Genomic DNA, 12,925 nt, shown 5'->3' with positions numbered 1-12,925 from the left:
GTCCATTGAGCAAGCAGTAGGGGAAATAGATAAATGCAGGTCCTTAAAAAGAACTGGAAATAATTGCTCATCTGGTTGCAGGTTGTGGTACACGTATGGCAAATGGCCTGTATACTGAAAGGCACACTAATGTAGTAAGATTGTTGCAATGGGGTTTGTGCAAACACTATGGTATAGAAGTACTTTAGAAGCAGTGGAAAGATGAGCCACAAAAACATTGTAGAAAATGATGAAGTTTATATCACATAGGATTACCCATTACCAACAGTTCAAAAATAGATGCAAGAAACCAGATATAGTAGTTCAGGAAAAAGATAAAAGTGGCATTGATAATTGAAATTGATACGCCAAGTGATTGCATTGTCTTACTTACAGAGAGGGACACAAAGTCATAAAATATCAGGATTTGTAGGCAGAAGCATGAACAATGTGGAAAAAGGATACCCAGACAGTTCCAATACTAGGGGGCAATGGGTCTTATAAAAAAGAATTTACAGTTGTGTTTAGAGATGCTACCAATACATGCAATTCTGTATGAATTACAGAAAATCAGTTCTGGGCACATTGTGGGTGCTGCAAAGAGCACTTTTTGCTAACATCAAAGATTGAAACAATATTAATTCATGAACTTTGATCATACCCAGATTTAAGATTTTGGTCCATTCCCATCATAGTATTGGAAACCCAAAAGACTTGGAGAAATTAAACTGGGTCATTGCACACACACTATAGACTAATGTACTCTCTGCACATATCAATACATTGTGCTATGTTCACTGCACACATGGATATATAGACTGATTTACTAAGAGCATGCATATGTTAAATCATCACTGTACACATGGATGTGATGTTTCAGATGTCAGTCTTCTGAAGTTGTTGGTCCTTTCATCTCAGCCAAGTGTGACTCAGGTAAGTGAAACGTTGGTCTACTGAAGTAGATCTACTATGATATACCTACAGTACACCAGGTAATATTATCTGGTACTAGGCTGTGGCTCTTTTATGTCTGAACTTAGATGCAGTATGCCTTAGAAAGAAGGCATGTCTGTCTTTAGTGTGCATTTATCAAACATGTATCTAGATATACAGACTGATGCAAGGTTTGGATGTAAGCTTTACGTCAATTCCCTAAAAACACTGCACATGTATGAGATCATGTTGTGTACTGGGAACTAAGAGGTACTCAATAAGAAGATCCATAATTTGGTATTATATCTTGCACTAATTCACTGTTTGTAAGTACTATATTAAAAAGGAACTGGAAACCAGTGGGAAGTTGCTTAAGACTTTAACTGATATGACTATTTTTAAAATACACTGCTTTTCTGTTTAGGTTGTTCTAGCCAGGCATAGAGACAATGGGAAATACTTTGCAGTCAAAGTTTTACAGAAGAAAATGATTCTGAAGAAGAAAGAAGTAAGTTTTCCTTTTATATGTATACTATATATAGGGTGGCACAATGTCACAGTGGGTAGCATTCTCACCTCACAGAAAGAGGTTTTCTAGTTTGGTTCTGGGGTTGCCTTCTGCTCTGCATGTCCTCCCTGTGTTCATGTGGGTTTTCTCCAGGTGCTCCGGTTTCCTCCCACATTCCAAAAACATGAAGTAGGTGGATTGGACATTTTAAATTGGCGATAGGTGTCAGTGCACATGTGTGCGGGTGGCATACCTCTCAACTGTACAGTTTTCACAGATTGTCCAGATTTTTACCTCATAGTTTTGGTATGTTTCTCATAAAATTGTGGTTTTCTGGCAAATCATTTGGCATTTATCAGGGTTGAAGTCAGAAAATAATGCCATATGTTTGAGTTTCAGACTTCATACTCTTCAGAAAATTCATGCTAATGCAAAACCTGTTATTCTATCAATTTTCTAAGTTTGTAAGAGCAATATTTAAAAAGTGTTCATATTTTGGGGCCTTTGCCCCTTCCCATTATTGATGGCTTTGTACAGATTGAAAAACTCAAAGTTCCCAAAACAGGGCAAACCACAAACCAAGCCTTGGAAGAAAATTCTTTTATTCCACCATGAATGGCTTCCTCAGAGTCAGTGTATTGCAAATCATTTTATACTCAGTTAAACTTGGTGACATCATCAAATTATTCAATAAAACAATTGACTGCTCCCATTGATGAACTAATTAATCAATGTAAAACAATACACCTCTAAAACTCATTTAAGATACTCAAAAACAAGTTCACTTGTCTGTTAAGAATAAAATATACATATATATGTATAAAATACACATTACAATACCTAGTAACATACTTTTTCATAATAATAGTTAACACATTCCATATATACAATACTAACATTTCATAAAATTTAATTTGTTTTATTTAATTTCATATAATTTGATTTTGTTCTATAAATTATGTAATTGTTGATACAATTGTATTATGTGTTATATGATACTAGCCTTATGTTTCAAAACTGGTTTTATTGAAATGTAGTCATTGATTCCAGGGTATCTAGTGGCATTTAGTCTAAACTGCCACATAGTTTCTAATAATGCTACCCTGTTTCCTATATCACCCCCCTGCTCTAACATTACTCTATCTATCACAAAAAACACAAACTTTTTAAATTCCTTACAATTGGTACTATGGATGTAAAGTGCATTGTGGGAGTCCTTGTTTTTGATAGCTCTTAGATGTTCCACCATCCTGTCAGTGGTCATGCCTATATAAAATGCCTCACAGGTGACACACAAAACTATGTTCTTTGTGTTGCAGTTACATTTCCCAGGGCAAGGCAAAGAATACTAAACTTAGAAATATATTTTCACGAAAACTACAAAGGTGACAACAACATGGAAACTTCTAGCTGTAAGATTCTTTCAAGGCGAAGCACCTTCATTCCTCCACCTTGTAGTGAGGTTTCAGCCCTTGAGAGGTTGTTGGATTTTGTGTTCCCTATTATTGTGAAAAACTATGTTACTAGGTATTGTAATGTGTATTTTATACATATATATGTATATTTTATTCTTAACAGACAAGTGAACTTGTTTTTTGAGTATCTTAAATGAGTTTTTAGAGGTGTATTGTTTTACATTGATTAATTAGTTGATCAATGGGAGCAGTCAATTGTTTTATTGAATAATTTGATGATGTCACCAAGTTTAACTGAGTATAAAATGAGTATGGTTTTTGCAATACACTGACTCTGAGGAAGCTCGTGTTGTGCTTTGTACAGATTTCTGCTCGAACAGGTTGAGCTGGGGGGTATGGAAGAACAATCATTGCAGGGGTGCCACCCAGCAGTGTGAAAGTTGGCACTAGATGATCATCACTGCTGATGTGATACCCCAAACTCCATATGGGAGAAGAGGTTACAGATGCATGTATATACTATACATTTTCACCAAAAATTCAAACTATAATGCAACACATTATTTTATTGGATGTTTTTCCCAGTCTTCAGGGATTTAATATAGCAATAACCCACGCCTGGGTGTGGGTAATGCTGGATTTACCCATGGTTGGCGTGGTTTGGTCCCGAGAGCGAAGCCCTCGGGACCAAACAAAGCCAACCGTGGGTAAATACAGCATTACCCACACCCAGAAGTGGGTTATTGCTATTATACCATGACATTATTTAAGAAAAGAAACTATTACTTTTCTTAAATAATGGCATAGTATAATGCCTGTTTACTGCCCTTCCGCAGATGTCTGGCATCCGGCAGTTCTGATGTACTGCGCCTGCGCAGTACATCAGAGTTGTCAAAAGCAATGGAGAAAGCAAGATCTCTGTTGCTTTTTTTACTGTTAAGCTATGTTAAATGGGTTTAACATAGCAAGACAGTTTAAAATAAGCAACGGAGATGTCCGTTGCTTATTTTAAAACTGTCTCGCTATGTTAAACCCATTTAACATAGCGAACAATAAAAGCAACGGAGATCTTGCTTTCTCCATTGCTTTTAACCTGTCTCGCTATGTTAAATGGGTTTAGCATAGCGAGACAGCTTTAAAATAAGCAGCGGAGATCTCCGTTGCTTATTTTAAACTGTCTCGCTATGATAAACCCATTTAACATAGCGACAGTGTTTTAGTAGAGTTATACTAATGGAAAAAAGTCCGGGCAACCGGACCTTTTTCCATTAGTATAACTTGATTTACAATGTGCACGCTGGCCAATCAGCGTGCACGTTTTGGGGGGGTCATGGTATAATCTTCTTTAAACACTGTCCTTACATATTTTAGCTTCTGTGAAGCTATAAAATCTTGTTTGAAATAGCAAAATAAAAAAAAAACAACTGGTTTTATACTTTCATTGGTCAAGTGTCAAAATCCATTGAGCTTCCATAATCCTCCTTTCCATGGGTGAACCAGAATTAGCTGCACAATGAAATGTACTACTGCAGTTTTTTAAAGCAATAACGTAGAGTGTGTTGAGCAGATGGAAAGAGTACTTTGAGGGGCTGATGAATGAAGAGAATGAGAGAGAGAGAGAGAGAGAGAGAGAAGGTTGGATGATGTGGGAATAGTGAATCAGGAAGTGAAACAGATTAGCAAGGAGGAAGTAAGGACAGCTATGAAGAGGATGAGGAATGGAAAGGCTGTTGGTCCAGATGACATACCAGTGGAAGCATGTTGGTGCTCAGGAGAAATGGCTTTGGAGTTTTGAACCAGATTGTTTAATGAAATCTTGGAAAATCAGAGGATGCCTGAGGAGTGGAGAAAAAGTGTTTTGGTGCCTATTTTTAAGAATAAGGGTTATGTGCAGAGCTGTAGTAACTACAGAGGGATAAAACTGATCAGTTACAGCTTGGAGTTATGGGAAAGAGTAGTGGAAGCTAGGTTAAGAAGGGAGGTGATGATTAGTGATCAGCAGTATGGTTTAATGCCGTGAAAGAGCACTACAAATGCAATGTTTGCTCTGAGAGTGTTGATGGAGAAATATAGAGGTCAGAAGGAGTTGTATTGTGTCTTTGAGGACTTGGAGAAAGCATATGATAGGGTGCCTAGAGAGGAGTTGTGGTATTGTGTGAGGAATTCAGGAGTGGCAGAGAAGTATGCAAGAGTGGTACAGGATATGTACAGGGGTAGTGTGACAGTAGTATGGGAGTGACAGATGTGTTTAAGGTGGAGGTGGGATTACATCGAGGATCAGCTCTGAGCCCTTTCTTATTTGCAATAGTGATGGAGAGGTTGACAGACGAGCTCAGACAGGAGGCCCAATGGACTATGATGTTTGCAGATAACATTGTGATCTGTAGTGAGACTAGGGACCAGGTTGAGGAGACCCTGGAGAGGTGGAGATATGCTCTAGAGAGGAGAGGAATGAAGATCAGCAGGACTAAGACAGAATATATGTGTGTAAATGAGAAGGAGGATAGAGGAATGGTGAGGATGCAGGGAGTAGAGTTGGTGAAGGTGGATGAGTTTAAATACTTGGGATCAATAGTTCAGAGTAATGGTGAGTGTGGAAGAGAGGTGAAGAAGAGAGTACAGGCAGGGTGAAATGGGTGGAGAAGAGTGTCGGGAGTGATTTGTGACAGACGGGTACCAGTACGAATGAAAGGGAAGGTTTACAAGAGGGTAGTGAGATCAGCTATGTTGTATGGGTTGGAGACAGTGGCATTGACAAAAGGGCAGGAGTCAGAGCTGGAAGTGGCAGAGTTAAAGATGTTAAGATTTGCACTGGGTGTGACAAGGATGGACAGGATTAGGAATCAGTACATTAGAGGGTCAACTCAGGTTGGACGGTTTGGAGACAAAGTCAGAGAGGCGAGATTGCGTTGGTTTGGACATGTGCTGAGGAGTGATGCAGGGTATATTGGGAAAAATATGCTAAGGATGAAGCTGCCAGGTAACAGGAAAAGAGAAAGGCCTAAGTTAAGGTTTATGGATGTGGTGAGAGAGGACATGCAGGTGGTTGGTGTGACAGAGCAATATGCAGAGGACAGGAAGAAATGGAAACAAGTGATCCACTGTGGCGACCAATAATGGGAGCAGCCGAAAGAGAAGAAGAACGCAGTCTGAGAAATCCTTTTTTTTTTCTTGCTGAAAGCTTATTTTCTGTTAAGTAAGTTGTGATTGTCTTGGGTCTGTATGACAAGACAGTATTCTGTCATCTACTGAGCCAAGCTAAAAAGATAAATTATTTGATTAAACCTAACACTGATGAGAACTGAAAGTTAAGTGCACACATCTTAACATAACTCAGTAATTCCATGAACCATTTGTTAACAAAATTGTTTCAGCTTTTTAAGCACTCTTAGCATTGAAAAGATACCCATCTCCACTGCTTCTTAACAAAACTATTCCAGTTTGATTAGTGTTAGGAGCAGCCACAGGGTTTGGGATAGGATTAGCATACATGAGAAGGGGGGGTGGGACACACCCTTGCTTATGTGTGCTATCCCTAACCCTGCCTCTGCCTTTAACCCCAACCCTACACTACTTTATAAAAAAAAAACTTTCCTAAACAGTACCACTACACAAGGCACTCACACACCATACCTCTCAACTGTGCTGGTTTTCACAGGATGTCCAGATTTCTACCTCATATTTTTGGTGTGTTCCCCCTAATATCTGTCCCTGTCTGGTGAATAGCCAAGGATTGGAGTAATGAAATGACAAACATTTGAGTTTAAGACTCCACATCCTTTGGAAAATTCATGCTAATGCAAAACCTAATATTCTATCAACTTTCTAAGTTTGTAAGAGCAGTATTTAAAATCTGTCCCTATTTGTCCCCCCATCATTTTAGGCTTTGCCCAGATTTTCTGCTCCAAGACTTTGAGAGGTATGTCACACATACTTCACATAAATACACACAAATAACACCATATCTAACCCTAATCCGCAAACACTCGCACACATACACATATACTCCTACTGTAAATGCCAAAACGTGCAGTCACGTGTGTGTGTGTGTGTGTGTGTGTGTGTGTGTGTGTGTGTGTGTGTGTGTGTGTGTGTGTGTGTGTCTGCGTGTGTCCATGTGTGTGAATGCTAGGCAATCAGTCCACAGACCATTATAATAAACCATATTCATATTTTCCCTCCAGCTTCAACAAGAACAGCACAACTCACATCAGGAAAGAATTTTAGCCTGTCCATCCAATTCTATAGGTTTGCCTTGGTCAGCAAAAGTGCTATCCTGATGTGATGTGGAAATTTGTTTAAGAGGTGGGAACATTCATATATGAATCTGTCATTGCAATATTTGTACTGTAAAAGAGGAGGAGATCAGGTCAGAGCTTTCATGGTTTGAAAGGCTAGTTACAGATTGCCATATAATATATATGTTCATTGATGTTTTATTATGGTGTGAATTGCTTGTATCGTTAATTGAATGCATGTATTTATCACTTTTGTACATCTCTGCTTTTGCCCGAATAAATAAGTAATAAGATATATTGTTGTAAGTCTTCTCCAGATGTACTCTTGTGAATTAGAATGAGTTACTCTAAATTAATTAACATAACAATGTGTTCTTCAAAGAAGATGGGTAGTCTGTTTATGTCCACGGGGTGAAATTATAGTTTTCTAATCATATGGACAGAAAAACAGGCTAAATTTTTTTGTAAAGTAAAATCTTTCATATCATATTATACCCGACAGAGGTATTAATATAGGTATTCTCTGAGTTTAGCTGCTGTGCCTCTAACCTGCACTCCCTTGGTTTATACTTGGTGGTTATGAGTCAAAATGTGAAATGGTTTCTATGACACAGAATAGATTACAGCTGTCAGGACTATGTTGCTTCATCACACTGCTATAGATAGCAGAGTATGAATGGGGTTGATGCTTTGTGCCAGTAATGACACTCTGCCAGTGTGCACTGGACTTGTATTGGAAAAATGCACATTGAGGTAAGGATGGGGATTGCCATACATTCAGTGATGTAGGTCACAGTTCAGCACCTGTATTGCTGATTCTGCACTCTTCAGATGTGGTGAAAGTAATTAAATGGTTAGGAGTTGGTGGGGCATAATTCCTACTACATCTTTCTTACTGTTTTGCAAACTTGTGAATTTAGAAGGATTACTTTCAAACAGGTTAATTCAATTCATATATTTATGGATTAAATGTTTCTGCCTCCAAAGCATGACTGTCACCATTAAAAATATACCTAGTATTAATTCATTTAACTCTTTTCTCTTATATTGGGTTCTGTCGGATCCATACATCATATTATGTTCCTATATTTGGAGACGTGATCTTCCATTTATAAAATCAGTCTGTCACTGTAGAATTGACTGTGACATGAGAAGCAGAGACTTCAAATAAAAAAAAAATAGTTCCATAAGAAGTAAGGAACACAAATAATAGAAATGCAGACTTATCTATGAACAGTCATCAATCATTATCAAACACTGGCTTGCATCGAAGTTAGACATAAAAGCAGGAAAAGACAGGTAAGGCAAGTATTGACAGGCATCATGGAAGTGTGAAGAGTTCCACAGTATTTTAAATCTTTGTACATTATTCCCAAACCTGACCCAGCAGCTATAGCCTTAGTTGATCCCACTGCTGCTAAGTACTTAGTTAATTCCGACCCTACTCTTTCTGATAAGGATTGGAAAATCATTAATATGTATGAGAAAAAACTATATATTTCTGCAATTTTGATTTTCAAAATTTTGAATTACCAGGCTCATACGTTAAAGTTCCTTCTGACAAATTATGAAAGTATGACAAATGTTTTATCTGTAGTTTTTTCTTCTGAAAAAAACTCTGCTTTAAATAACTTAGTTTCTTGTATTGCACAGGTCACCACTCATTGTTTGCAGTGTGTGTATGACTGTGTTGATACATCTTCCAGGGCTATGGCCACTGGTATGATTTTAGTGAGGTTTCATGCTTGCATTCTCAGAACCTTCCAGATGATGCTAAAAATTATTCTAAATTCTCCCTTGGTTAAATATTGAATTTTTCCCTTCTGCTGCAGAGGTGTTCAAAAAGTGTGAAGAAAGGGGCAAGCTGATACAGGGAATCCCTAAGATTTTCCAGCCCTTCTTTTCCAAATTGTACAAGGGGTTTTCTTTCTCCTCTGCCAATTTTTGCTTGAATACAGAATAAACAGTCTCAGCAGAATTCAGGTAAATAGATGTTTAAGAAGAAATGGCAAGAGAGTTCCAAAAAGAAGTATCTGACTTTCCCAAAATCAAGGACAATCCAATATGTCTGAATGACTGCTCAAGAGACATTGTTGCCCACAATCACCTTGGCCCTCTTTTTTTTTTTAGAAAATCTTAATCTCCATTTTTCCCCTTTGGCAACAGATTGCTACAGACAAATGGGTTCTAAATGCCATTCATCACCTGCTGTCTCAAGGACTGATAGAACCAGTTTCTCCTTCTCAGATAGAGAAAGGTTTATATTCAAGGATGCTCTTAGTGCCAAAAAAAGAAATGCTTGGAGACCAGTTATGATCTTTCTCTTCTAATGCTGTCTGTGACAGTGCCCTAATTCAAAGTAATGCCACTTCACAACCTGTAACCTCTTCTTCCTCTTCTTTCTCTTTCAGGTTTCCTGGTAACATTAGACTTAAAAGATGCTTATCATGACATCCCTATTCATCCAAGCTTCAGAATTTTCTTAAGGTTTTGTGTGTCTGGATCACATTATCAGTTCTCTACCATACCCTTTGGACCATCCACTGCACCATGTCTTCATAAGGTGTTGAGCTCCAGTTATAGCTCATTGCAGGCTACTGGTATCCTTTTTTTCTATACAAAGACAAACTGTTTATCCTTGCAGAGTCTGTTTCAGAGTGTCAGGAATCTCTCTCTCTCTCTCTTTCTCTCTCTGGTGAAAGATCTCTTACACAATCTGAGATTCCAAGAGAGCATTCAAAACTCTTTCTTGCCTTCCTCACACAGGATTGTGTTCCTGGGATGTCAATTAGTTAGTCAGTTCAAAGAGCTTTTCTTCCACAGGAAAAAATAGATCTTAATGTAGATTTGTGTCAAAGGTTTGCCACTCAGACTTCTATCACTGTGAGGGAATACCTCAGGATTTTGGGTCTCATGGCATCTATGACACTCGTGTTTCTCCTGGCAAGACTCCACATGAGAAAGATACAGTGGTATCTGAAATGTCTTTGGTCCCAGCATCAATACCCTTTATCTTTTCAAATCCCAGTGTTGTGGTTTGTTAGAAGATAAATCTTTTGGTGGAGACAACAGATATCCTTAAATCCAGATTTCCCCTTCTGTCTCCCTGCTCCAAAGCAGTCAATCACCACAGATGCTTTGGACTCTGCTTGGGGAGCAGTTTCAAGATGGATAAAAGCACAAGTGGTGTGGGACACCAAAGACAGATGCAATCACATAAATATCTTGGAGATGCTTGCCCAGATCAAGGCACTCAACTATCTGAGCCATCTTTGGCCCGCAAGACCTCTTCAAGTGGTTTCAGATAATGCCACAGTTGGGTGGTACATCAACAAGCAAGGGGCAACCAGGTCATACCCCCTTGCAGACTAGCCATGTTAGTTTGGGATATAGTTGCACAACACAATCTCACTCTACAGGCAACCTACATTCTGTCAGAGCACAACTGTGTGGCAGACAAGCTGAGCAGGACCAGGACAGACCCTCACGAATGAAAATAAGATCAGGGGTTCTTTCAACATTTGACCTATCTGTGGGAAGTTCCTCAAGTAGACCCTTTTGCCTCCTCTTTGAACAGTCAGCTGGCAAGTTGCTCGCTCTTCCAGGACTCTATGTAAGAAGGCCTGGAAGACCAATCTCTTTTCTTTTCTTTGGACAGGAACGTTCCTGTATGCTTTTACATCCTTTCCACCAGTATTCAGGGTATGTCTGAATATTCATAAGGAATCCCCCAAGATCACTGTGGTGACTGTCTTCTGGCCTAGGCACTTTGGTTCTCTTTCAGAAATGGCCAAAGGCAATTACCATAAGCTTCCTCTCAGACTGGATCTACTAACACAAGAACAGGGCTGTTTGATAATCTCCAACATCAATCATTTTCAGATGAATACCTGGATGATGGGGTCTTAATTCCATTTAAGTACCTGTTTACTGAGGACATACAACAGGCACTAATGGAGGCAAGAAAGCCTACTACAAGAAAATCATACGTTAGCAAAAGGAAAAGATTTTATAATTGGAACCAACAACATAACTGTGACATCCTTCTCTGGGCCAGGAATCAAGGAGCCTCAATACTCACTAATGACACCAGTGAGGGACATTCACTTAGAACAAAGATAGATACACACAGTATTTCCAGATGCAGCTGTCTGTACCAGGCACAGTTTCCCTTAAGAGCACACAGGGAACACACTCTATCCTGTGGTTGGGTTTCCCTCGCTCTCTCCAGGCCCCAAATAACACTCCTCACTGACATAGCTGTAGAGTTGAGACCTCAGTTGAGTGTTCCAAGCCAAGTCCTCTACCACCCTGTGTGAAACTAGTGCTCTGTGTCCTTGCTGCAAGTAGCTGACACACACACACACTTTTAGATTTGATTTTACACACCTAGATTTATCAGCTATGCCCTGCCCGGACTATAAGGTAGAAGCTGCCACCAGAACACTCCAAAGCCAGCTACTCTAAGGCTATTACCAGGGTATCCAATTATACTTAGTAAACTTAATACTAATACAAATGGTAGTGTTTGACGAAGGCAGCAAGGCTTTCAGGAGTGGCCACAGTGTCAACAAATAAATATAAGTACTCTCAAAGATTAAAATATTCCCTAAAAGACCAGCCACAATAAAAAGTTTAAATGCATTTAATGATAAATAACAAAAATAACACAAAAATACTAAACATTTATTTGCAATAAACACCAGAGTTTCAATCACAGCAAATATTAAAAAATAACACAGATGGGTAGATTCACACAGATACAGAAACTTAGTACTTAGCTAATCTCACTATATTTTCCTGACTGATGTAAATAATTACTACTTACTATATATATATGTACACAGTTTACCATCAAAGTTACATGTGAAGGTTCAGCAACCACAGGATGTCGAATTATTTTTGGCTGAATCCGTGTTGCCGAATCTTCATGTGTGTGAGCCCCTGGTTCAGCGAATGCACTGTGTGGTCGACCTTATTACAAGAGATTGCGGTACAGAGCGGATCGGGAAATTTACCTTTTTCCCCACTGTAGTGTGATCTCTGAGTTGGAAGGTATAATTTGAAGGTGGTGGGAGGGCACAGACCCCCATGGGGGGGGTGAGGTACAGGGGGGACTTGCTATCCTTTGTAAGGGTTTACAAGAGGACATTAGTGTTTTTCTGGAATTTTTAAATAATATTTCGCCATTTTGTTTAAGTTGACGAGGACATACTCAGATCAGAGTATAGATTACCTTGATGTTACTATTTTTAAGGATGATGTTAATGGTTGTTTTGGTTCCAAAATTTTTAGAAAAAAACACATTTTCCAATAGCTATTTGGATTATGAGAGTGTTTATCCCCATCATACAAAAGAAACATTGTAAAAGGTCATATAGTATGGGCAGCAAGAATGTGCTCAGATGAAGTTAATTTTAAGGTAGAACTTGGTAAAATTTGTCAAATATTCCTTGAGAGGGGTTACCAAGACAGCTTGATCTATAAGGCAACTAGTGAAATATTGGAAGGATGGGGTACAAGATACAAGCCACTACTGGGAAATGAGTTTGAAAAGGTGCCCCCGTTCAAGAAAATAAGAGTAATGAGTTTTTACTAATAATATGGTTGTTCCCTATAAATGTGGGTCTAAGGAAGTTAAGGATGTTATTTTTAAAAACTGGGTGATTTTTAGAACCCACCCTGATTTGGCAGGGATTTTAGGAGAGAATCCCAATTTTTATGTATAAAATGGGAATAAACCTTAAGTTCCTATTTGAGCATTCTCCCCCACCAGTTAAGTTAAACCTCAAAGATACGACAAAACGTGGGAGTTGTCACCAATGTTCTTTTATTTTAGAAAATGCTGTTTT

General features: G+C 38.7%; 1 protein-coding gene across 1 annotated transcript in view; it reads left to right on the top strand.

Moving 5' to 3' along the window:
• The window catches only part of LOC122792320 (serine/threonine-protein kinase Sgk1-like), a 111,076-nt gene that overhangs the window by 31,163 nt on the left and 66,988 nt on the right, over positions 1-12,925 (top strand). Inside the window, exon 6 of the mRNA XM_044060113.1 lies at positions 1,337-1,420. Within this exon, the coding sequence (XP_043916048.1) occupies positions 1,337-1,420 (84 nt within the window). The remainder of the gene's footprint in view (positions 1-1,336; positions 1,421-12,925) is intronic.

The sequence above is a fragment of the Protopterus annectens genome, chromosome 1.part2 (genome assembly GCF_019279795.1).
Source record: "Protopterus annectens isolate FY-2018-M chromosome 1.part2, PAN1.0, whole genome shotgun sequence".
NCBI lineage: Eukaryota > Metazoa > Chordata > Ceratodontiformes > Protopteridae > Protopterus > Protopterus annectens.
Note: the sequence above shows the minus strand (reverse complement) of the source record. Positions and strands in the feature narration are given on the sequence as shown.